Raw genomic sequence first — 24,792 nt, 5'->3', positions numbered from 1 at the left:
ACGACAGTCCTGCGGGCAGCAAGCAACGTGGCGATGTTTGAGTAGTTGGTGAGTCCTGTTCTTTGTGCTTATGGAAGACCTGCGACTGGCATCATGCAGGTCGGTCTCCCAGCTGTGCAGCGCCGCTGTTCGCGTATGCCTTGACACGACTGCGTGCAGAGAATATGCAGTCTCTGCAGAGCACGCAGAGCATGCAGAGCGTGCAGAGCATGTAGAGCGTGCAAGACATGCAGAAACAAGTAGCCGTACTCTTTCGTGCACCCAGGGTAGCAAGCAGAAGCAGAATATGCAACGACAACAATGCACACTCCCTTCGCCTTGCTATCTTCATTGCATTTCTGGTTGATACCATCCCGCATGTATTTGCTGCACGATGCCTGCCTATTATCCGTTCCTATTTTCCGTTACGTTGTCCGCGGTCGCTCAATACGACTCGCTCAGGCCCCCCCTCTCCTCGGCACGCCTCATCGGTCTATTGGAGTGTGCCACGGCATGCAACATTCAAAGAAAAGAGGTGACTGTTTGAGTGACACACCACGCATGGGAGAGGGAGGGCGGGAGCCCCCGTCCAGACGTGCCAGCTCATAGCCAGACCAGGGGGGGGGGGGAGGGAAGGAGGGGAAATGGGAACGAAAGGGACCAACCGCGGGACATGCCCGCTAGCTCGGACAAAAAGACGTGCAACGACGAAGAGGCGACCTGGGGGGTGTAAGAGAAGCTAGAGAGTGAACGGGAAAGTGGGAAGAGGGAAGGGCAGACGGGAAACCGGGAATGGGGGCGCGTAAAGGCTCCCGGGCTCGCGTGAAGAGCCCGCCTCCCACTGTCTCAGTCTCGAGCAGCTTAAAATAATGTGCTGCCTGACGGTGTCAATGGACTCACTTGTTTGGTGGTGTTTCTTTTGAGCGTCTTACATTTTCAAGTGTGGGTGGAGATGAACGGCGCGCAAAGGTCGCCAGACATTGGCACGAGGATCCTGCCTCTGATCTCTTTGGTGTCCATGTTCTCATGTTGTCCTCTTATCAGCTTTCGACGGCGGCTGCCAAAGGTTGGGGCCGCGTAAGTTGTCGTCCTTGTAACCATACAAGTTTTGTTACCTTTTCGTTACAACGAGAGTATGAGTCTCGAGCCTCGTTTCTTGTCGCCAAGATCAAAAGCCGGCAAATATGAACGGTACACACCACTTCGCGTGGATGCATTCAAGCGCTATTTACTTCATGTGACTGAACGAAACCAGAGATTGATGGTGGCTAATCCTTCAGTGTGTCCACATCCTTACTCACTGCATTATGCTTCCCTCATATGATTTTTTCCCGTTGCAGACGCCATCGTAAATGCCGATTGGAGGACTTGTTTTGGCGAGGGTCGCAGATTGCTCAGACGATATGTATTGCCAGCGAAGCATTTACCGAGAACGCCAGAAGATTGGGTTGCCATTGCACCAGCACGCTTCCTGCCTTGCGGTTTGGGTAAAAGTGCGTGACAACGAAGCCCATGCTGGTCTATGTGGCGAAGAGGTAAATTTCTCAAATAGGAATATGGGAATATGGGAGAATGTTACTTTGTGCGAGTGCCACCATCCATCTCTGAACAGATCGTTCTAGAAACAACATGGTCGCTGAGGTGGCCGGCCCTAAGACCATTCATTTGGCTCTTATTTGCTTCCAGTCTGTCGCCCTTTCTATTTCAGGCAGCGCTATGCTCCTTTATCTCAATGTAGCCTTTGAATTACAAGGCAGGGGGGCGGGATAACCGTGTGTTGTGTGAAAAGAAGAGGCGTAGTCAATGTGGGTGCGGGAGGGAGTTATTGGCCGCTTTCTGACGACCACATGTTTGTTTTGGCCGTGTTTCTGTTTCTTTTCTTTTTTCGTTTCTTTTCTAAGTTGCTCCTGATGACGGTCGTCGCTATGCGATTCCTTTCATATCTGGGCGTGCTTTTGGTAACTTTTTTTGCTTTCAATAAACGGGGAAAGATGCATAGCCTACTTCCAGACTTTTCTTGGCCTTTGCATAAACATGTGTATATTTTTTCTTTCAAAAGTAAAATAAATCGGAAGACAAAACAGCAGTCATTTGTAAAATCAAAATATGCTACAGTCGAAGTAGGGCAAACCTTGCTAGTTGGGATTTAGCGGGCAATCGCCATTCTCGTTTTGCAGGGGAAAAGTGAGGCAGACAGGGAAACAGCGACGGGGGGTGGTTGCCTCTGCGCACAATGCTAGCGACTTTTCCTGTCCGGGCCTCCAGAACGGGCCGTGCCGGCTCCCGGATAGTTCATAACACGCAACCCACTTTTTTCGACCGCTCGTCAACTAAACACCTTGTGATATAGTCTCACGCAAGTAATATTTTCTAGTAAGGTGGAGGCTGAAAAACGCGAATTTGTAATACAAATCGAAGTACTTTTTTGAAAAAAAAAAAAGAAAAAAGAAAAAAACTTAACTGCTGTTTTGAATTGTTGTTGGACAATCGTAATGGACTGCGCACGAATTGCCAGTTGAAGAAGAACGTGGGAGCGTGTTTGCGTGTCCTCGCGTAAGACACCGGAAAAGTGCTGCAAAGCAGGCTGAGCAGGTCAGACTTTTGGGCCAACAGAAGGCCATTCTAGCCGGAAAGGCTGGCTCCAGAGGCCAACTGACAAGTCCGGAACGCAGTTAGGCACAAATTGACCAATTGTACTGACAAATTGGAAAATGCGACATACAGCAGGTAAGGAAAAAGCCTGCTTTATAAATTTGCTTTCAGAGAATTTTGGGTGAGGAAGGTGTTGTGGCTGGGGCTGGGGTGCCACCGGCGCGTGTTGGTTTTAGCCCCTGAAAAAGGAACAACAAAGCCAACAAAAGCGGACATAACAATGTTGAGGTGACACTTTCTCGAGTCTTTGGAAAGCGAAAAAGGTCACAAGTAAAATATGATGATTGATGCCCGACGAAAGCGTTTTTGACACTTTGCACGGGCCGTTTCTCATACTTTCTCTTGCCTCTATCTTGCTGTTTGTTTTGTTTCGAATTGGAAGGATTGTGCGCAGCCAGTCAGAGCACGGCCGCCCTTAACAGTTCCTGTGATTGGGCAAGAGGACCTTCGAATTGCAAAAGCCACCCAGGGAAGGCTCGCTGGTCCAGCCAGGCAATTTTGCTCACAGACAGTGTTATTGGACGATATCGGGTAAGGCTTCGCATTCGCATTGAGGTCAGTTGATAACGATTGACATTGTCATAGTAACAGGCAAAGAGGACTGTCCTAGGTAACGTCTTATTGCACTTTTGTCTTTCTGTAAACGGTCCGTAAATTTTAAGACGGCTTTGAGTAGCTGTTGGGAGAGCACACCACAGCGTCTCCTTGATTTTTATTTTATTTTATTTTTATTTTGATTTATGTTGCGCGACGACGTCCTGTTTCCTCTAGTGATCCCCCCACCCCCGTTGTCGTCTTTCCACATGTCCCATAATGAGGCTTTCTTGCATGTTCTGACTTGGCATGTCTGTCGCCCGCAGGCGCTGTCGTTCAAAAAGAGGAGGCAGCTTGTAGTGGGTGGTTGCATTTTTGACAACAGGGCCCATCTCGTTCGCGGTGTTAGTTGCTGCCTGATCAAGTATTACGGTGATATGCTGCGGTCTAATAAGGACCGGGGGTTGTTGAAGTGGCCTGTCCCGATTCGGACATGCCAACGAAGAGCGACGGCAAACGAGAAGGGTTCGCCTTCTGTTGGAAAGGAGTACGAGGAATGGCCGTAACAAAATAACAAGAAAGAGAATTGGGATGAAAATAAGAAAATGAGATATGATATAAATTTTGAAAAACGAGGCGGGCAGAACAAACGACGAGGCAAGTTGACTTTGATTTTAAAAAGAATTGCCATGATTTAATTTTACCTAGGTGAGCCCGACTGCAGCAGTCATTGGAACGGGCACACAAAAGAGCAAATGCACGCTTCAGCGCTGACTGGCACAGGCAGGTTCTCCCCACGCGGCGCGCATATGGCGGGACATAGCAGCCCCAAATCAAAAGAAGGAATACAACATATCTTACAGGTCTAGCAATTTCAGCCGGGGACAATAACCCAACTAACCACACCCAAAACCAAGTCAAGGCGAGGTCAGGACAGGACAACGCGTGCAGAAACATGCAGACGGCCGCATAAGACGCGACCGCCCGCCGATGTGATGAAAAAGAAGGTGGGAATGGGTGGCAACGAGTGTGAATGAATGGGCATTTTGTACTTCCTTTGTCTCTTTTATTTCATTTTTTTTTCTTGTATTTCTTTTGCCAACACGTCAGTCGTTCACACTGGGAAGGGTGGACAGGGCGTGAGCAACAGCTGCTAGTGTCCGCCTTCGTATCCCGTGCACATCATTTTGTCGCCCGACGATGCTATTCCAACAAGCGAAACAAATAAAACAAGAAAAGGAAGAAAACAACGACCATTTTCCAAGTCCTGCCCAGTCAGTTTCACCACCGTATGACAAACGAGGTAGGCTAGCACAGTATTTTAGACGAGTAACAAGACACTCATCCCCCAAATTCAAAATTCACTTGACCAATGGAGAATACACGGAAGGCTGCGATGCTTGTGAGTTAATCCCTTTCTAAATGTCTGATTGGCATAGAGCGCCCAAGGCTTTGCCGGCGACAGAGGCGATTCTGAACAGGCATTGGCTGCCGCTGTGATGAGACGGCAAGGCCCTACCAGGCCTACCTGCAAGGCCTGTAAATAGTCCGCCAATAACAGGAAACCTGGCCGCATGCAACTGTATGAGTGCGTGCAGTTCATGGCTGCCCAATGGACGACACGATATGGGGTCGATCACCCACCGTCAGGCGTTCAATCAGGCGTTCAATCAGGCGTTGCTGTACTTGTGTGAGTGTGAGTTGTCGTGCGCGAGGATGCACCAAGTAACACGACATACGAATTTAATGGCTTTAATGGCCAACCCAATACTGGCCTTACAGCGGCCTTTGTGGTGAGTTAGCGCGCCGGCAACACGCTATCGCCGACCACCAGCGCCGGAAGGTCACCTGAGGCGATGAATGACTAATCTCGGAAGAAGCACGTCTCCATCTAAAACGCGCCATCTCCACTTTTTCCCATCACGTCAGAGCGCATTGCGCCGAGGCGCCCCAAACACATTCCCCCAAACGTCCTGAGAGCTAAGACGACGATCGCCAAATGGTGCAAAGCAACACCTCTGGCACCTGACCCAGGCTGCCGTCTGAGAACAGAGGCGCTTTGCGCAATCAGCCCGCCTCATTTCACGTTTCCCTCGCGCGCACATATTTTTCATGTGCCGTCCTTGTCGTCCTTGTTGTCCTTGTCGTCCTCGCTGCTTTTCGTTACAATTCTGTGACCTCGTCCGTCGACTTTGTTGCTTTCCTATACTCTCTTCTTGGCTTGTTTTGGTCATTCTGCGCCGACAACTGTATCAATTGCCCTCGTGGTGCCTGTGACCTCGCGAGGCAGCCCTGTCCAGGCAGCCCCGTCCCCCTTCCCCGTGGCCCCTTAACCCCTGTCTTCCCCCCCCCTCAGGATACACGTCATTCGTCTCTTGCATCGTCTCTTGCGTCGTTCTCGATCGAGTGGAACTCACTTCCTGCATATTCGAGCTTGCTTTTGTGTCCATCGTCTCATCGTCTCATCATCTTATTGTCCCACTTGTCGCAACGTCTCGGTTTGGTTATTTGATATTTGGCATTTGACATTTGACATTTGACATTTGACATTTGACATTTGACATTTGATTTCTTGGGGTGTGCGGAGTATTTGACCTGAATTTGTGCTGCTTCTATGTTGCTCCAACCCTGCATCCTGCATACAGAACACCCACCACAGAGATCCCATCAGCAGGAAGCTGTCTGCGGTCGACCAGCCTTGCCTTTGCAGCTGTGAGGGCGTGTTGTCCATCAGTCTCTGCAACGCCGAGGACAACGCATAGCGCAGTGTATGCCTTTCGTGTTTTTTTATTGTTTTATTCTACTTGCCATTTTATCGTCTCCCGTTCATCTCTTCGCAAGTAGGTGACAGACATGGAACCTGACCCACTGCACGTCCACACCCCCGTTGGCCCAGACGGCCTTGCTGGCGGTGATGCACAAGCTGTTTCTGCAGGAGATGCAGCAGATGCAGAAGCACAATCACAGGCCGGGGGTCCACCAGCAAGCGAAGCGTCACAGCCAGAGACGCCGTCGGCGACAGTAATGACGGTAGCCACCGATGGACGAACCGGAGCAACAACCAGAGACCAAAGCGAGGTGGTGGACGCATCTGTGACAGAGCAAGAGGCAGAAGACATGGATGGCGCCCAACGCCCACGCCCACGCCCACGCCCACGCCAACTTCCCCGGGAGCAACCTCGAGCGGAATCCGTCGCTTGTGCGCCGGCCGTGACCAACAAAGCATCGTCGCAGTCGCTTGTGCTTCTCACCGCTGGCGCACCAAGTGGTGGCAGTGACAGAGTCAGGGTCAGGGACAGCAACGCGAGCACATTGCCTGCGGACAGCCCTCTCGGCTCGCTATTGCCGTCGCACACGCCGCGGCAGCCGTCTCCAGAGCCTGGTGAGCCTGGCGGCACTCTTGTGCCTGTCCCGAGGGCCATTTCGCGCTCTCCGCGGTCGTCCCGCTCCTCCTCGGCAGCAGGAGCACGAGCACGAGCGCGTCAGCTGCCGCATCCGGACGAGTCGCTGTCGCTGGACGACCTGCCCAACGAAGTGCTGCTGCACATTCTCGGCTTTCTCGACGTCAACGACCTGCTCACAGCGTCCAGGGTAGGTGCATGGCCTTGTCATGGCCGCCGCTGCACATTGTATTTTGATTTGCGTTTGACTTGACATTGCATGCTGAACAGTCCTCGCGTCCCACGTTACAGACCTCTCATCATCTTCGCTGCCTCTGCGTGGCGCCCATTCTGCACACACTCCGCCGCCGCCAGGTCCGCGCCGCGCTGCCGCCGCTGCTCGCGTCGCCCATGCGGCCGTCGCTGTCCGACCTGATTGCCCGCCACATCTTCATGACCAACACCACGGTCGTCTCGCGCAAACTCGCGCGCTCGCTCGTGTCCATCCGCCTGTCGCGCCGGCTGGCCGCCCGTCCGCCCGCCCAGTTGCTCGTCGAGCGGTGTGTGCTGCCGCCTGAATGTGCGCCGGGCATTGGCCATGTAGCGCCGGCGCTGGCAGCGCGGACGCGGGCCGTCGAGCGCGAGAAACTAAAGGACGGGCTGCGGCGGTGGGTCGGCGCCGTGTGGAAGCGCGAGGTCGGGCGGCGCAGCGAGCGGATCCGCCGCTTTGACGAGAGCGTGGGCATCGGCAAGGTGTGGCGGCTGCGCAAGTTCTGGGAGCGCGTGAGCCATGAAGAAGGAGTGTGACGGGGCCGTGGCCGCGATTCTGTATGATTATCATGATGGTAAAACGATGATGGTGGCGTATTGAATTGGGGGGGGGTTCGTCTTTTGCTCTCAATCCTTTTGCCTACTCGTCTGTCTGTGTTTTGTTTGAAGAATTGTGTCATGGCTCGCCTTTTGCTCTCCGTATTAATGAATATATTGTACAGTACACACGATTTTAATCCCCACCGTCCAGAACTCCTAGTAAAAAAAATGCACACACGCATTGTACATCGCTCCCCGAGCCGCCTATGATCGGAAGCGGAAGGCGTCCCAGTCTGCCTCGTCTTCGTCCTCGTCGTCCTCGTCGTCCTCTTCCTCGCCATCTTCGTCCACGTCAGGCTCGCCTTTCGCATGTGTCGCCGCCAGCTGCTGCCGGATGTCCTCCTTGTCGACCATGGTGGCCGAGAGCTGGCGTGTTGCCTCGCCGCTCAGCACGACAGGCGGCGCCAGTGTCGTCGATTTCGTCGTCCGCAGCTGCTGCTGTGACGCTTGGCTCCGCAGCGCCTCGCGCTTCTCTTTGAGCTTCTGCACGCGCGACTCGAGCTCCTGCATGTCCTCAAACTCGTCCTCGAGTGCCCGCGTCGCCTCTTCCTTTTCGGCCATGCGCTGCGCCTCTTCCGCCTCGCGCCGTTTGGAGCGCGCGTCGTCGTCGCCCTCGACCGCGGTGAGATCCTGTGCAGAGACGGCGGGTGCCGACGCCACCAGGCCCCCGTTCATATCGGGGCGTGTGCCGCCTGCCGCTGTCGTGGGAAGGGCCGGCCGTGGTGCTGGCGCGTTGACCACCTCGGCCTCAAACGCGGCCCACTCGTCCTCGTCAATCGCCGCCTGCGCAATCCCTGGTGCCGCCTCGTCTTCCTCTACGATCGTTGTCGTTGTTGCTTTTGTCGTCTTTGGTCGTGCTGCGGTCGTGCCGGTCGAACCGTTCACGGCGTCGTTGAGAGGCCCGGATGCAGATTGTGCGGCCATCTGTGCCTCCTGCGGAATGAGCGGTGACCGGCCCAGCGGTGCCGTTTTTGGCGTCGACGCTGCTGAGGGGAGTCCGCCGCTGTTGCTGCCGCTGTTGTTGCCGCTGTTGCTCCCACTGGTGTGTCCGTTGTTGTTGTTGCTGACACCACTGCCACCGCCCAGAAAACTATCCTTAATGGCAATCGGTGTCGCCGGCCGCGACGGGATGCGCATCTCCACGCCCTGGGCAGGGGTTCCCGAGCTGCGGCGGGCCAGCGGTGGTGTCAGCTGGGGCGTCGTCGACAGCGACAGCTTCCGCGGTGGCTCGTGGCCGTGGGCCCTGCCAGACTCTGCCTCGCGGCCTTCAACGGGGCTCTTGATCTCGATTGTCGGCTTTTCGACCGTCGGCTTCACGCCCGCCGGCAGCTCTGCCCGGTGCTGCTTCTTGCGAGACGGCTCGTCCTCGTTTCCGTCGCTGCCACCGTCGCCATCGCTGCCCATGTCGACATCACCATCGTCCTCTGTCTCGCTGTACCTCCGCTTGTGCGCCAGTATTGGCGCAGCATCGCTGTGGCCGTTTGCGGCGTTTGCGGTGGCTGGTGCTGTGGCTTCAGGCCTGTCATTGACCGTGTTTGACTGCAGCGCCTGTACCGCCCGCACCTTTTGCCGGTGCTGTGCGCTCCGCAGGTGGTCGTCCCAGGCCGACTCGGGTCGAACCGGTTCGCGGCAGACGGCGCACGAGAGCTTGCCGCTGTCCGAGTACACGGCGAGCGGATGGTCGATGCGCCGCGCCGTCCGCTGCTGCCGAAGAAGGGCCCGCACGTCGGCCATTTTTGTGCGGTAGGCGGCTGGGGATCGTGTGCGTGCTTGAGTCGAAATGAACAAGATGAAACGCACGTCGAGGAGGACAAAGAAGGCAGTCGTCGGACGCTCGGGCTTCTACTGCATCATGCAAATGCTGCGTATCCTGTTGCACTTGTTGCAATTGACGAGATCACATCAGCAGGGCAGGCGTGTCGGTCACACGGGTTGCGTCGCGGCGCTGAGGAGAAAAAACGTGCACAAATCGGTCTGACGGTGATGAAGACATGCTTTTGCTCGAGTCTCCGTTCAGGGCTGCGTGCGCCGCGACGATCTCCACTAACAGTCCACTAACAGTCGCTGTCTGTTGGCACGCAATGGCCAGTGAAGCAGCCAGACTCGCTTTCCTTCAGCGGGGGAGTCCACTGTGCCACTGGCCAATGGCGGCCTCTGATTGGCCTGTGGCGCAATTCTCCGTACATTCAGTGAGGATGGGACGCCACATGCCCTGGCCGTTAGCTTCAGCCACACCCCCGCGTGGGCGCTGGAGCCGCTGGTCTTCAGCGCGTTTTCCATCCCAGCGACCTTCGGCGTGACCTGACACCAAAAGCTCACGAACATCTCACCACGAAACCACAACGCAGCGTCGGTACGTACAGCTCCCCACGGATCTACGGCTCCAACACAGACTGCAGGGACGACTCGAGAACGCATCGGCCCGTCCACCGCGACCATGGCTAGCCAAGAGGATCCCAGCGGCGCCGTCGCTCCTTACCCCCAGCCGCCGTCCTATCTCTGGAGCCAGTTCACAGAAGAAAACGAAGCGGCCATACAAGAACTGCGTGAGACGCACGCCGCAGCCACAGGCGAGAAGACCACAGCTGCGACCATTGTACCAGATGTGCCCGAGGCATTGGCTGCCCTGCAGCCTCCAGAACCACCGCCAAACGGCCGCTGGCGCGTCTTCGGCCAAATGTATACGGTACGTCGTGGCCTTGGACGCCTTGGCCTCCTTGCGTCCATTGGATGGCCCGCTCAAGCTCAAGTTCCGTTTGGACGTCGTCTAACAAGCTCCTCCCCCACCGCAGTTGAACAACCAGCTCCCGTCCCTCGAGGAGCAGGGCGTCGCCCGCCTCGGCGCTGCCATCCCGACGGCGTCCGCCGAAAAGGACGCGCACGCCAGCAAGGTCTTTGAGCTCAAGAAGCTCGCCAAGTCGCTGCTGCTCAACTTTCTCGAGCTCGCCGGCATCCTCGCCATCCACCCGGCCGACGCCGCCGACAAGCTCGCCGACCTGCAGACCATCTTCTTCAACATGCACCAGCACATCAACGAGTGGCGCCCGCACCAGACCCGCGAGGCCCTCATCTCCATGCTGCAGGCCCAGCTGGAGCGCACGCGCAACGAGACACGCGCGCTGCACGAGGTCACAGACAGCGTGCGCAAGACGCTGGTCGGGCTGGCCGATGTGGAGGACCCGTTGGCAAAGAATGGTGCAGAGGCCCGGCCTCGGTCGCAACAAGCAAAAACAGATTCATTACTGGCACCCGCAGCACGAACAGCAGCGGAGGCGGAACGGAGGCGGCAAGAAGACGCATGGGCCGCATTGGACGAGACGTTTGGATAAAGAGGGCCGATTGGCGAAGCGCGGAGGAGGAGACGAGATACAAGGTCACAAAACAAGATACCAGTTCACCAGTGTCATTTGGCACGAAGAACACGACACATGCACACGAGCCGTTGAAGCAAGCCACTGTACAATACAAGCTATCATTGGACCCGTGTCCCAAAGCAGATGCCCTGTCCATGCCTGCCTTCCATCCATCCCTCTGCCTACATCACTGTACACGGAATCGGGATGCAGCAGCACTCGTAGCCGTCACACTGGATGCACGACGTCTTCTCACCCACACCGCCGCCTTCGGGCTTCGCAATCGTCTGCACCGCCGCCGCAATGGCGCCGCCGGGCGCGCGGCGGTTGACGGCAGTGACCTTGTTGGGCATCGTGTCGTGCGGGGTGGAACGGTGAAGGTGGTGAGTTTGGTCGACGAACCGAGGCTGGGTGTGAAAGATTGGGGCTTGAATGGTCAGTAACGCAGCAATATAATGGAAGATCTTCTGCCAGTTGATGCTCGTTAATTGCAGCGCAAAACTTGCCTTGCGGTGTATCGTCTAGATGAAACGTGCATTGACTTTGTGGTGTTTGTTTGGTAGAGGTCCAGAGACAGACGGTGCAGAGAGGAGACGGGGATGTCTCCGTAGGGAAGACATATATTGTTCGATATTCGACTTGGCTGTGTGGCTGGGCACGACTTGGCGGAGACTACGTCACCAGTTTAGTCGACGCCGACGATCGCCCACCACTAACAAAAATACACCAAGGCGGCTTTGTTTGAGGCCTCATCGTTCGATCGTCTTGATTTGGGCTAGTTTATTTTTAGAGTGTCTCTTTCTTTATGCCCTTTTCTTTTGCTCCATTTGGTTTCTAATTTCAAATGTTCACTGCGCGTTAAAAACACGCCATAAACGTACATAAATGCATATAGTTTTGACTCGTTGGTTTCTTTTATTTTTGCCGGACAACATTTCGTTTATATCTAACTTAAAAAAATAAAAAATAAAAATAAACAGTTGGACATATATAATAAATGACCTACCATACACTACAAAAATCAATAAGAAATAAAAAGATTACACGAAAGACCCTTACAACAAACAACTTTGTCTCGCCATCCCACTCCGAATTGAACTTAAGAGTATCATACACGAAGGAAACACATTAAAATGATTACAGAATAAATAAAAAAGACTCCATCCGTACGCCGTCCATATTGGCCGAACGAGAAACAAAAAACTAAGCCTCCCCCTAATTTTGAAACCCCTTTTCGTACAGTTTTGCACAGTACCGAATTAACACACAAACCGTAGACAGTAAATGGGCGTCTGCGTCGCTAATGCAAGACTGTCCTCCTGTGCCACCCCACTACGACGGGGCATTGCCAGGCTGCGGAGCGTGCACGGCCGCGGGCGCTGGGGGTCGCGCTGCCGGTGACGGCGCCGCAGCAGGCGTGTGCGGCACCCGCGGAATGGGCACGGGCGTCTGCGAGTGCTGCTTGGACGTCGCAGCCGCAGCCGCAGCCGCCTGCTGCTGCTGTGGCGGCGGCTGCTGCTGTGTGGCCGTCGGTGTCGGCGTCGGTGCGCCGTGACCATGACCGTGACCGTGACCGTTGCTGGCCGCAGCGTTGTGGTGATGGCTGTTGCTGTTGTGGTGCTGGTTCTGGTGGTGGTGGTGGTTGCGGTCGTTGTACCGCTCCAACTCGTGCTTCAGCAGCTGGAGGTCGTCCTGCGTCTGCGGCTGCTGCTCAAAGACGGCGCGGACGAGCAGCCACTCGTTCTTCTGCATCTTGGCCGCTTGCGTCATCAGGAAGCCAGCCGCCGAGCACGTCGCCAGTGGGCCCAGGATCTCGCGCGCAATCGCCTCGCCGTCGCGCTGCGCCTGCTCGCGGGCCGCCTGCTGCGCGGCAGCGGTCGTCACAGCATACGGCGGCGGCGGCCCGGCGGGGTGGTGCGGTTGCTGTGGACGGGGAGGCTGCGGGTGGCTAGCAACAGGTCCAGGGTGCGCCACGTGCTGCTGCTGCTGCTGCGGAGGAGGAGGAGGGGCCTGGTGTTGCTGCTGAATCGGATGTTGCGGTTGTGCGGGCGGCGGAGTTGGTGTATGCGCGGCAGCAGTAGCGGGCGGGGGGACAGGCGGTCTGGTGGCAATTGGCGGATGCTGAAGTGCCGGTTGAGGAACTGGAGGCTGCGGCTGGAGCTGTTGGGGTGGTGGAGGCTGCGGTTGCGACTGTCCGGAAGGCACCGGAGGCACCGGAGGTAGTGGCTGCTGTTGCTGGGGCGGCTGGGCCGGCACTGGCTGCGCCAACGGCTGTGGCGGCGTTGGTGTTGCAGCAACCGGAACGGCTTGTTGAGCCTGCGCCTGTGTTGGCATCACCGGTGTCTGGGGCACCATGGGCGAGAACGCAGGTGCCGAGATGGACGTGGTGCGCGAACCTCTGGGCCCGCCGGGCGCGGCAGGCGGCTGGGGAGTCGCGTTGCTGGGCGTGCTCTCCAGCGACCCCGGCGTAGCCCCGGCGCCACCGACGTACTGGCCGGCCCAGTTCGGTCCGCGCAGCTTCTCCATAGCGGCTGGGTCGTTCCGGTAAACGACAACCAGAAGCAGCATGGGCGCTGTGCGGGACGTGGGGATGAAGTTGTCCTCGAGGTTGAGCATGAACTCGGGGTGGCTGCTCGTGCCCGACGCAATGGGCACCAGGTACGTGTCGCGGACGTTCCCGACGCCCTTCTCGCCGACGACGCCGTAGCGGCGACGCTGGGTAAAGTAGTCGATGAGCGCCAGGAACCCCGCCTTGGCCGCGTCGGTGGCCGGGCTGAGGCTGGCGACGCTGATGTCGGTCGGCGCACTGTAGCGCAGACTGCACAGGTACTCGGTGGCAATCTGCTCGTCGATACGGCCGGCCACGGTGAGTTTCTTGGGCACCAGCGTCGTCCAGGGCAGGTGAATGGTCGTGCTGAGGTTGACGCCTCCGACGTGCCGCGCCGTGGCCTGGAAGTCGGCCACCGTGTTCATGCTGACCTGACCGCGCCACACGACGTCCGGATCGGTCTCTTCCGTCGGTGAGTAGGGCGGTGACTCGTCGCCGTCGTCCTGCAGCAGGCGGTCGACGTCCGGGTCGTCTCCTGGCCCGTCGGACGCAAACTGCGGCTGCGACGGCCGACGCTGATGCATCGTCGTCGTCGTCGCCGCCGTCGGCGAGCGCACGCTCGAGAAGACGCGCTTGAGGTCGAAATCTTTCTTGCTGCCGCCCTCGCTCTTCGTGTCAACGCGCAGGCCGCCCCGGCCCTGTGCACCGCGTCCTGCGGCCTCCGATCCCCGCCGTCGAGCACCCCCGGCGTCGGGCATCTCCAGATCGTTCTCACGGGCACTCTGCCGACGCAACGCAGACGGCTTGTCCTCGCTGGGCAACGTGGCGGTTTCGCGCTCGACGAGCTCCTCGCCCTTGTGCGTGCGACGCAGGCGCGGCGCCGACGCGTCGTCGGCCTCGGTGATGATGCTCTGGCGCTCGGCCTGGGCCTTCATCTTGGCCGTCTTTTGCTGCAGCTCGCGCGATGCCAGCTCGTCGCTCGACATGGTCGCCAGCATCGGCGGGACCAGCGAGCCGTGCACGAGCCGCGCCACCAGCTCGTGGTTCTCCTTGAGGTTGAACCGCAGCGTCCGCACCTGGCCACCATACTCTCTGTGCGTCGGGTGCGTGTCGTGCACGGCGCGCTCAATCTGCAGCGCGTAGCGCTCGGCCGTCGCTTCCACCGATGCGCCGTCGGCCGGCGTCAACTCGCCGCGCTTCTGCATGCCACCCAGCACCTCGGAAATGGCACGCATCAGCCCGCGGGCCGGCGTCTGGCGCGCATCGACCAGGTCGGCAATGTGCTTGGGCAGGTCGTCGGGCGGGCTGTACACGGGCAGCACCTCCTCCGACAGCTTGCGCCGCTGCGGTTTGCCGTCTTTGGTCTCCTCTTCGGAGTCGGCACGCGTCTTCCGCTTCGTGCCGGCCGGTCCCTTGGTGTTGCTGTCGCGCCGTGGGCCCTCGGGCGTGGGCGACGGCTTGGCCGACCCTTCCTTGGCGTCGCTGTTGCGCTTCGGCTTGGCCTTGCGCCCGCCCTTGCGCCGCTTGTCGGTGGCCTTTTCTTCCTCGTACTGCCGGCGGCGCTCCTCCCAGGGCCGCTCGCCGCGGGCCATGCCCTCGAGTAGCTCCTTGTGGTTCTCGGGCTTGCATTGCTCGCAGAAGTAGTCCTTAGCTAGGTCTTCGCTGTACACGCTCATGCCCATGCACACGTTGTGCTGCCACGCCGTGCAGCGGTCGCAGGCAATCCACGGCTCGCCCGGGTCGCCGTCCTGCTCGCGCGCGCCGCACACGCAGCGGATGATTTCTTCCTCGGAGTCGTCTTCCTGCGGGCTCTCGGGCTTCTTGCTGCCCTTGCGTCCGCGCTGTTTCTTGCCGCTGGTGACCGGAGCCGCCGCGATGTCTTTGGCGCCGTCCTTCTCCTTGCCGCCGTCGGTGGTCGGTGCCGGAACCTCCAAGTGGTCGAGGGACTTGTGCTGGCCCTTTGTGCTTCGCACAGAGCGACGTGGTTCGGCGTCTGTTGTAGGCATGGTGGTTAGACGTCGTTGCCGCAAACGCGAGGGGGGACGCACACATAGGGGCGCGTTGGCCCGCTTACCTGACATGTTGGAGTGTTGTGTGGATATGTCGTAAACGTCGTGATGTCGTGATGTCGTGATGTCGTTCAACGTCGTGAATCGCGTCAATCGCGTTTCGTGTTTCGTCGGTCGCCGCGTGGCGTGTGGCTTGTCCTGCCGCGCTCGCGATTGCGCGCCGCAACGGAGCAAACAGGGCAAAAGGACGAAAGAACAGACAGCTCTACTGCTGGGGCGCTGTTTTTCGCGATCACACGACTACAGGTTTCGCGTCGAAGCGCCGGCTTTTGGGTGGTGGTTTGCGGTTGGGAATGTCCGAAGCCTTGCCACAACCGAAAACACTACGCGCACGTATTTATGGAAAGGGAAAGAACCCAGGTTTGTCACTGGGCGGGTTTGCTCTTGCCGTGGGAGGATAACTATCGTGGAGTGGAAGAGGAAGGAGCCAGGACGAGAGGTCTTCAGCAGAGGGCAGGCGCAACGGGAGCTTTGACCCGAGCTGTGGCTGGTGGCAAATTTGCTTTGGTGGAGTGTCTCGGTACGGGCGCAAAAGTGGTTGCCGCTGTCAGCAACACCTTGCTGCTGTCTTTAGGTGCCTGATGTGCTGTAATTCGCCGAGTCAAGGTCGCTAAATTGACCTCGTTTGGGGCATCACGTGCTGGCAGCTCTCTGTCAACACAGACGATATACGATGTGCGATGTGCGACATACGCGTCTCTCTGTTGTAGTCGACGGCTGTGAGATGTAGAATCGAGTCGCTTGAAGAGAGATTGCTGCTGTGTGGGATGCGGAGCCCAAAAGAAACATTTCATTCGAATTACTTGTACAGTTGCAGGCTGTCTTTGTCGGCTGTGACGATGCCTGCTCGACAGGTGGCAAATTCAATTGGCGGCTGGTGACAAAAAGTGGGGCTTCTGTCAGGTTGGAGCTACTTCGTGCCTGGATTGTCAGGCAGCGAGATTTCCCTAGCGCACCGATTTCAAGCTACGCGTCGAATCGCTTGCCTGGCTGGCTGAAGCTCCCCTAGCAGCCTGAGCCGTCTGCTTGCTGTGTGCTTTGCTCCCATCGTCACCTCCCACCGCAACCAGGACATCGAAACGTCGAAACATCGAAACATTCGCTTCTCGACCGCTCCTTTTGTTCCCCGACACCACTACCATACGGCCTTGATCCCTGACGCACTTCAATCCACCCCTTCTGTCGTTCTAGAAGCTCGCCGTCACCATGTCGAGACGGTACGATTCTCGTGTAAGTTTTGCGTTAACGCTGTTGAGGAGTGCAGGGTGTCGATGGAAGCTGACAGTGATGCGCCCCTCGGCCAGACGACCATCTTCTCGCCCGAGGGCCGGCTGTACCAGGTCGAGTACGCCCTGGAGGCCATCTCGCACGCCGGCACAGCGATTGGCATCCTGGCCAAGGACGGCATCGTGCTGGCGGCAGAGAGAAAGGTGACGTCCAAGTTATTAGAGCAGGACACGTCGGCCGAGAAGCTGTACATTCTCAACGACAACATGATCTGCGCTGTCGCGGGCATGACGGCCGACGCCAACATCCTGATCAACTACGCGCGGCAAGCGGCGCAGCGCTACCTCCTCACCTACAACACAGACATTCCTTGCGAGCAGCTGGTGCGCCGGCTATGCGACCTGAAGCAGGGCTACACGCAGCACGGTGGCCTGCGGCCGTTTGGCGTGTCCTTCATCTACGCCGGCTGGGACCCGCAGCGGCAGTTCCAGCTGTACCTGTCGAACCCGTCGGGCAACTACGGCGGATGGAAGGCGACGAGCGCGGGCGCGAACAATGCGAGCGCGCAGAGCCTGCTGAAGCAGGACTACAAGGAGGACTGCACGCTCAAGGAGGCGTGCGGGATGGCGGTCAAGGTGCTGAGCAAGACCATGGACTCGACGAAGCTGAGCAGCGAGAAGAGTGAGTTGTGGCGCTGACTGTCGGACAACGTTTTGTGCATGCACCTGCTAACCCGGCGCACAGTCGAATTCGCAACGGTCGGCCAGACCAAAGACGGCAAGATCTACCACCGGCTGTGGAGTGCAGACGAGATCACGGCGCTGCTCAAGGAGCACGACCTGGCGAAAGAGGAGAGCACCGACGACAAGTAGGCCGAGCGAGAGACGAGCGGGGCCATTAGCAGAGTCAGAGTCGTGAGACGGCGTCGAATCTTCGAGCGCACAACCATGAACCTTGGCATGTTTCCATCATAGATGTATTACTAATAGCTTGTGCCAAAACGGAACTGCATGAATGGAAATCGCGGAAACGACCTTGTTTGTGCCTTGTTCTCATTGTTCTTCGTTGTCACACGCCATCAAGGCGGCGACTTGTGATGTGAAACGTACATATGCTGCCATGTCTCCAAATCCAGCCAGCCCTCCCCTGATTGCGTATTGAGATGCAGTCCTTAGGCCATGCCCCATGCCTGCTCGTAATAATACACGCATACACGCGGCCAGCCGTGCCTGGACTGCCTGGTCCAACACTTGACGTACAACAAATGCGCTACAGTGCTCCGTCCAGATCTGCCTTAGTCCACCCGAAAGCCCTGTTCTTCGTCCCGTATCCGGTCATAGTCGTTGCCCTCGCTCCGTGCCGACGCCGGGCCCGGGTACGGCTCGTCGCAGTAGCTGCTGCTCAGGTGCGGCCAGTACCGCCGGTAGCTCCAGTAGGCAATGGTCCAGCCCAGCAGCGCGCCCGTGCACACATCGTAGACGTCGTGGCGGTAGTCCTGGCAGCGGCTGATGGCGATCATGGCGGCGCCCAGCAGCGGGGCCAAGCAGACCAGGATCTTGCCCAAGTCGCCGCGGACGTGGACGGGGGCCGTGTCCGCGGCCGCCGACGACGACCATCCGCTGTTGCGGAGCACAAAGATCTTGAGCTGGCCGGCCAGAAACAAGCTCGTGTACCCCAGGCCCGCGAATGCAAAGCTGGCGTGGCCGCTGGGGAAGGAGCGCCAGCCGTCGTGCAGACGGTGGTGGTCGGTCTCGGTGCAGATCTCGAGGGAGACCAGGGTGTTGGGCGGCGTGCCGGGGGCCGGGCTGCAGCGGGCCAGGAGATCCGGGCGGGGGCGGCCGACCATGTTCTTGACGATGTCGGTGACAGTCGAAGTCAGGATGAGGGCGATGGCCATGCCGAGAACGGAGACATGGTGCTTGTGGACGTGGGCGTTGAAGACGGAGTTGTAGAGGAGGATGACGAACAGCGGGACGAAGAGGGCGTAGACGAAGTTCATAGCTGGTCAAGGGTCAGCCGGGACGAAGGACATCGGGATATCATGGCACATGGGACCAGAAGTGCTGTGAGACGTACCGACGGGCACACGCTCGACTTTCGCGTGCGGATAGGAGATGTTCAAGTCGTTAACAAAGAACAGCCGGTGGAAGGGCTCGACGAAGAATTGGATCTAAAGACGTTAGTGGCTGGTTTTGTCGTCGTCGTCGTCGTCGTTGGTGTTTAACTCGGCGTCCAACTCGGATTTCACCAACATAAAGGTACGCTACTAAGAGCAAGGTAAAGCCCGCGTAGTCAGACGCATAAGAGCTCTGACACACCGTTAGCAAGCATCCTAGCGAGTTTATGTGCTCGTCACCAACAGAGCCTACCTGGTAGAATCGGACGAGAGACGCAACGAAGCTGCTCGGCGATCCGTTGTTTCCGCTTCCGCTTCCGCTTCCGCGGCGTGGCGGCGCCATGGCTCCTAGTCACCGTCCCCGAGCGGCTTTGACGAGGGCCCAGAGCATGTCAGGAGGGGGACGTGTCGAAGCAGAAAGAAACGGCAGCGCAGTCGGGTGTGGCGGCCGTGGTGATGTCAGAGGCGAGATGTCGAGATGCTGGGCGTTTAGAGCTAGGAGAAAGTGACGAAGCGAAACGTGGTGGCGGTAGCGCTTGAGGACGACTAGTTAGTGAGTATTCAGGGCTCCAAGGCGTGGCTGGGGTGGTATCCGTCCGTCTCTCAGGGCATTCGCGCTTGCTGCCACCGCCAAGGGCCCAGCCGTTTAGCGAGCCTCGGGCGATCAGTTAGCGCGACAATCGCTCTTGCAAGGTGTAATTTACGCGCTGCAACAGACTGTGCCTTTCGTCACATCCCGTCGTCAACCTCTCAATCTGTCTTTTCTCGACATCCAGCGTTGCTTTGCACGACAAGGCTGCGGACACATACAGTGCACCTCAGTTACAGAATCGACAACGGTTTATTCAAGCCTACCAATGGAAACATAACTCGTTCCGCTCATACCATTGTACGGATTGCCATGACTTGACCATTCGATCGTCCGACGATCGAGATCGACGACATCTTCACCGATCAGAGTCTGCCCACATACCACCCAACATGCCTCCCGCCCTCCAAGGCCTCTCCGTGGGCGACGCGAATGCACGACGGCCGAGCCGTTCGCACATTGATAAGGGCAGCCTGGCGGCCAATGCAGATGGCGTCTTCCAGCTACCATCGCCGGAGCCATCACCAATCGACCCGCCGGTCGACCTCTTCCACGACGGTAAAAAGGTGCACGCAGACGCACAGGAGACGGACAATGGCACGAAAAGGACGACACTGACTGTTCGTACCACCAACTGCGCTGCCGACATGCCCGACAAAGCGTTGACGTCGACGTCGCCGTCGATCCCGGTGGCCTCGCCAAAGATTGCGTCTCCGACAAACCCGAGCGGCGTCCGGCGACTGTCGGCGAGCCAGATGGCCGAGCTGGCCGCGTCGCTGCCGATTGCTGCCTTGCCCGATAACGGTGACATTGATCTTGTCACGGGCGGCGTAGCAGGAAAGGCCGTCCGGAGCGGGTTCAGCCCGCCGCTGGATGGCTCAAATACCGAGCCGGCTGCTGCTGTGGCAGCTGGTCAGCCTGACGAACCACGCCGTGTGCAGCGGCACTGGAACTCGACAGGCTCGCTCCGCACACTGTCGACACCGCCGACCAGCCGTCGCAAGTCGGCTGCCACACAGCAGCAGTTGCAGCAGCATCTCCAGCAACCGGCAACACAAAGCACCCAGCATGCCACGCCGCCGGTCGCCAGCAATTCAGGGACACGCCGGCACTCGCAGAACACGGCCCCGCGGCCACCACCTCTGAACACAGACGGTGGCAAGGCCGGTGTAGCTGCCGGAGCAGGCGGCCCCACGGCGGCGTTACGGTCGGCTCCGCAGCTGGGTCTGGGTCCCAACGGCGAGGCGCCCGTTCACACGCCGACGCACCTGCCACCCAGCCACAGCGAACACCGCATGCCCTCGCCCATCCCGCCCTCGATCCCGCTGCCGCCCATGTCGCTGCCCACGCTGCTGCAGCTTGAGCTGGCCGGTCAGCGACCGAGCCCGCTCTACATCCACCGCTCGTACGCGTCGGACATTCCGTACGAGTCGCACGCCGTCAAGTTTGAGCGGCTCAAGAATTTCTTGCTGCTGCCGACGTACCTGGAGCGGACCATGTACTTTGGCGCGCTGGCGTGCCTGGACGCGTGGCTGTGGACGCTGACGATCCTCCCGCTGCGGTTCTGCATTGCGGCGAGCGTGCTGGTGCGGTGGTGGGGCTACATCGTGTGGAAGGAGGTGCGGTGGATGACGGCGTATGTATGGCGGGGTCTGGGGCGGATGTGGCGGCGAGGGCGGCAGCCAAAGCCAAAGCCGGCGACGGCGACGGGCGGACGGCCACGCGGCCGCAGCAACGGCAGCTCGGTGAGCGACACGGACGGTCCGCGGGGCCGACGCCATGTGCAGGCACAAGCACAGCAGGCACACGGTGCAGAGGCGCCCGCGCGGCCGAGCCAGCGGCTCTGGGGCCACCGGCGCACCAAGTCGATGCCGTCGAACCTGACGTCGTTCCACAAGGCCGACCTGCTGCAGGGCGCCGTGATTGTGTGCAGCTCGCTCGCGCTCATGAACCTGGACGCCAGCCGCATGTACCACTTTGTGCGGGCGCAGTCGGCGGTCAAGCTGTACGTCATCTACAACCTGGTCGAGGTCGGCGACCGGCTGCTGTCGGCGCTCGGGCAGGACATCTTTGAGTGCCTGTTCAGCGCAGAGACGCTGTCGCGCACGGCGTCGGGGCGGTCCAAGATCCTGCTGCCGTTTGGCATGTTCTGCCTGGCGCTCGCGTACAACATTGCGCACACGACGGTGCTCTTCTACCAGGTGATTACGCTCAACGTGGCCGTCAACTCGTACTCGAACGCGCTGCTGTCGCTGCTCATGTCGAACCAGTTTGTCGAGGTCAAGAGCAGCGTGTTCAAGCGCACGGAAAAGGAGAACACGTTCCAGCTGGCGTGCGCCGACATTGTCGAGCGGTTCCAGCTGTGGATCGTGCTGTTCATCATTGCCCTGCGCAACGTCGTCGAGATTGGCGGGCTGTCGGTGCCGGGCGCCGGCCTCGACCTGGGGGCCAGCGCCAGCGGCATGCTCGAGGACATGGCCGCCAAGGTGCCGCTGCACAACGCGTCGATCCTGCCGGCCAGCTTCACGATCCTGCCGTCGTGGCTGACGTCCGTCGAGGTGCTGTCGCCCTTTCTCATTGTCATTGGCAGCGAGATGGTCGTCGACTGGATCAAGCACGGCTACATCAACAAGTTCAACAACATCAAGCCCACCTTTTACAGCCGCGTCCTCGACATCCTGTGCAAGGACTACTACACCAACGCCTTCCTCGCGCCCGCGCTGATTCGCCGCCTCGGCCTGCCGCTCATCCCGCTGTGCACGCTCTTCCTCCGCTCGTCGGTCCAGACGTACCACATGTTCCTGGCCACCCACCTGCCGTCGCCGCTGCCGCCGTCCACGCACACGTCGCTGGTGGCCGAGGCGGCCGCGCCGTCGAGCCCGGCCATGGCCGCCTCGCTCGAGCGCCTCGACCTGCTGATTCGCAACGCCCTCGGCCGCGCGGTCCATGGCAACCCGTACGCCGCCGTGGGCGGCGATGCGGCGGCGGGCGCATCGTTGTCGTCGTGGCGGTGGTCGAGCGACGACCTCATTGCGGGCGTCACCATGGTCGTTGTCTTCTTCCTCATGTTCTTGATCCTGCTCATTGCCAAGCTGCTGCTGGGCATGGCCCTGCTGCGGTACGCGCGCAACCGCTACGCCAACATGAAGCGGCAGGAGCACGCCGAGGCGCTGGGCCAGGCGGAGCCGGCGTCGTTTGACGCGACGGGCAAGCGCACGGGCGGCTACGGCAAGGTCGAGGTGGGCGAGGACCGGCGGCGGTGGATCTTCCAGGACGACGCGGAGGGCCTCAAGAAGGTGCGGGACCGCGAGCGGCGCGAGACGGGCAAGGGCAAGAAGGACAAGGAGATGGACCTCAACAAGATTACACGGTACGAGATGGTGGCCAAGCGGATATGGTAGGGGGAGAGCGTCGGGAAAGAGACGCGAACAGACGTCCATACAGTAGATAATCATTATACAACAACAGCAACAGCACTTCACAACGTAGGATGGTATGAAAGAGAAACATGTCATTCGTTTTCTTGTTTATCTCGGTCCCTCCTCGGGCGGCGGCCCTGCTGTCCGGACAAACGCCTCCACCAGCGCATCCCGCACGGCAGGCTCGAGCGCCACGTACCGCAGGTCGCCCGTCAGCTCGCGCGGCAGGCCGGCGGCGGTGTCGGTCTGGTTGTGCAGCACGGACCGCGGCAGCGACTCGAGCAGTGCCGTCAGGTCGGCTTTGCGCGCCGCCGCCGGCAGCTTCAGCCGCGCCACGTACTCGCGGTACAGCTTCTCCTTGTCTTTTTCCTTGTGGGGGGCGACCGTGTCCTTGAGGCCGGGCTCCTTGCGGTATTTGCGCTTGAACTCGGCCCAGTAGAGCTTGGGCGTCGCGCGGTCCTGCAGCAGCTGCAGGTACGGCGCGCGGGGGTCCCGTTGGGCGGCGCGCGCCCTGTCCTCTGCCGCCTGCCGTTCCTTCTCGGCCTTGCGCAGGGCAATAGCGTCGCGCGACCAGGCCTCCCAGACGGCCCGGCGCGTCTTCATGTTGGGCAGCGCCGTGTAGCGCGGGTCGTCAAAGACCTTGCCCTCTTCAATAAGCTTCTCCCAGGGGCTGAAGGGGTTGATGTGGAAGTCGTCGAGCAGCGCGCGGAACTGCAAGGGGCCGTCGTCTTTATCATCGCCGCCGTCGCCGTCTCCCTCTTCTTCTTGCGCGTCGTATTCGCCTTCGCCGTACTCCTCCTCGCCATGGTCGTCGTACTCGGCAGCAGCGGCGGCCAGTTGGTAGGCAATGTCGGCCTCGCTAAACTCGATGGGGCCGCCGCGGTCGGCAGTGTTGGCCTTGTTGGCGTTGTCGGCGTAGCCTTCTTCGCCATACGGTTCGCCTTCTGGGTCGTCTGTCCGTTGTCTCTTGCGCGGTCCGTCGCCGCTGTCACTATCGCCACGCCTCGCCTCTTCTTCGTCTTCGTCGTCCGTCACTTCGACCTCTTCGTAGTCCGAGCCAAGGTCGTCGTCCACGAGAGGCGCCTTTGGCTTGTCTGTGTTCTCTGCCGTGCGGGTCGCCGCGCCTGGCTCGGCTGGTTCTCGTTTGCCCCCCATGGCCGCATCCACCTTCTTCTGGATGCCCGCCTTGTCCAGCTCGAGGATGGCGGGCATCAGCTTTTCGGGGATGCGCCAGTAGCTCGCGTTCTTGGCCGTGTTGAAGACAAACCGCCGTCCATACTTTGTGTAGACCAGGACCCACGGCTCGTGGCCGGGAATGGCAATGCGTGACCGGGGTTTGTCGACCGGCTGCGGCCGGGGACGGTCGTTGCCACCGCTGCGGCCGCCGCGTCCACCAAAACCTCCTCTGCCACCCCGTCCGCCTCGTCCCCCCTCTTGTTGTGGATGGTTGGCTGCATTGTGCTGGGCCATAAAGGCATTGGCGACACGAGGGTCGGACAGGCGGAGCAACGGCGCCTGCGGGCCGTGTGAGCCAGGTGGAGGCTGGCCTGGGAAAGGATGTGAGGGAACGGGTTGGTTGTGCGCAAAGGGCAGAGGAACGGGCGGTGCTCGTGCTGGTCCTCCCAGTGGCGGTGGTGGCGGTGCGGGCGGCGGCGGCATGGGCCGGCGGTAGGTCGACTCGCGTGTCTGTGCATTGTAGTAGTATGTATGGCCGGTGGGTGCCTTGTTCTCCGTCCAGCCCGGCGGCAGAGGCGGGAGAGACGGCGGCGATGCGGCCGAAGAGGACATTGACGACGAGGCAGCTTGCGGCGCTGCCCCTGTCGGATTAGCCATGGCGACGAGTGCGGGCGTGGTCAGATGCAGTGTAGTGATCTCATAGGTATGTGTTGCGCCGCATGCGGAGTGTGATGCCGTGGTGCGTCGCCAATCGTAAATGAGAGTGGTGTTGATGCAGTTGAAGCTTCGGTCGTGATGCGCGTTGGAGCTTGAAAATTGTAGGGACCCACTTATTTTGGTGAAGACCGGATTAAAGGTGCGCTAATTGAACAGCTAATTG

The 24,792-nt window shown here is 59.3% G+C and overlaps 7 protein-coding genes across 7 annotated transcripts; 4 read left to right on the top strand and 3 right to left on the bottom strand.

Annotated features, from left to right (window-relative positions):
* Window positions 1-6,018: 6,018 nt before the first annotated feature.
* On the top strand, window positions 6,019-7,352 carry SPBR_07310 (uncharacterized protein; the record flags this gene model as incomplete). Its single annotated transcript, XM_040765564.1, has 2 exons — window positions 6,019-6,756; window positions 6,858-7,352. 2 exons carry the CDS (start codon window positions 6,019-6,021, stop codon window positions 7,350-7,352), a joined length of 1,233 nt encoding a protein of 410 aa, XP_040616764.1.
* A 267-nt stretch (window positions 7,353-7,619) lies between these two features.
* On the bottom strand, window positions 7,620-9,149 carry SPBR_07154 (uncharacterized protein; the record flags this gene model as incomplete). The annotated part of the gene is made up of 1 exon (XM_040765408.1): window positions 7,620-9,149. The coding sequence occupies one exon, from the start codon at window positions 9,147-9,149 to the stop codon at window positions 7,620-7,622; it is 1,530 nt and encodes a 509-aa protein (XP_040616763.1).
* Window positions 9,150-9,852: 703 nt separating this feature from the next.
* Window positions 9,853-10,744, top strand: SPBR_07685 (mediator of RNA polymerase II transcription subunit 7; the record flags this gene model as incomplete). The annotated part of the gene is made up of 2 exons (XM_040765939.1): window positions 9,853-10,101; window positions 10,208-10,744. The coding sequence occupies 2 exons, from the start codon at window positions 9,853-9,855 to the stop codon at window positions 10,742-10,744; spliced, it is 786 nt and encodes a 261-aa protein (XP_040616762.1).
* Window positions 10,745-12,100: 1,356 nt separating this feature from the next.
* On the bottom strand, window positions 12,101-15,397 carry SPBR_06484 (phd finger domain protein; the record flags this gene model as incomplete). Its single annotated transcript, XM_040764740.1, has 2 exons — window positions 12,101-15,309; window positions 15,391-15,397. The coding sequence occupies 2 exons, from the start codon at window positions 15,395-15,397 to the stop codon at window positions 12,101-12,103; spliced, it is 3,216 nt and encodes a 1,071-aa protein (XP_040616761.1).
* Window positions 15,398-16,591: 1,194 nt separating this feature from the next.
* Window positions 16,592-17,484, top strand: SPBR_07684 (20S proteasome subunit alpha 3; the record flags this gene model as incomplete). The annotated part of the gene is made up of 3 exons (XM_040765938.1): window positions 16,592-16,615; window positions 16,690-17,293; window positions 17,357-17,484. 3 exons carry the CDS (start codon window positions 16,592-16,594, stop codon window positions 17,482-17,484), a joined length of 756 nt encoding a protein of 251 aa, XP_040616760.1.
* Window positions 17,485-17,906: 422 nt separating this feature from the next.
* SPBR_07442 (PAP2 domain protein) lies at window positions 17,907-19,071 on the bottom strand (the record flags this gene model as incomplete). Its single annotated transcript, XM_040765696.1, has 3 exons — window positions 17,907-18,613; window positions 18,689-18,782; window positions 18,982-19,071. The coding sequence occupies 3 exons, from the start codon at window positions 19,069-19,071 to the stop codon at window positions 17,907-17,909; spliced, it is 891 nt and encodes a 296-aa protein (XP_040616759.1).
* A 638-nt stretch (window positions 19,072-19,709) lies between these two features.
* SPBR_06374 (uncharacterized protein) lies at window positions 19,710-24,065 on the top strand (the record flags this gene model as incomplete). Its single annotated transcript, XM_040764631.1, has 2 exons — window positions 19,710-22,687; window positions 22,919-24,065. The coding sequence occupies 2 exons, from the start codon at window positions 19,710-19,712 to the stop codon at window positions 24,063-24,065; spliced, it is 4,125 nt and encodes a 1,374-aa protein (XP_040616758.1).
* Window positions 24,066-24,792: the final 727 nt, after the last annotated feature.

The sequence above is a fragment of the Sporothrix brasiliensis genome (genome assembly GCF_000820605.1).
Source record: "Sporothrix brasiliensis 5110 chromosome Unknown Cont20, whole genome shotgun sequence".
NCBI classification, from domain to species: Eukaryota; Fungi; Ascomycota; class Sordariomycetes; order Ophiostomatales; family Ophiostomataceae; genus Sporothrix; species Sporothrix brasiliensis.
Note: the sequence above shows the minus strand (reverse complement) of the source record. Positions and strands in the feature narration are given on the sequence as shown.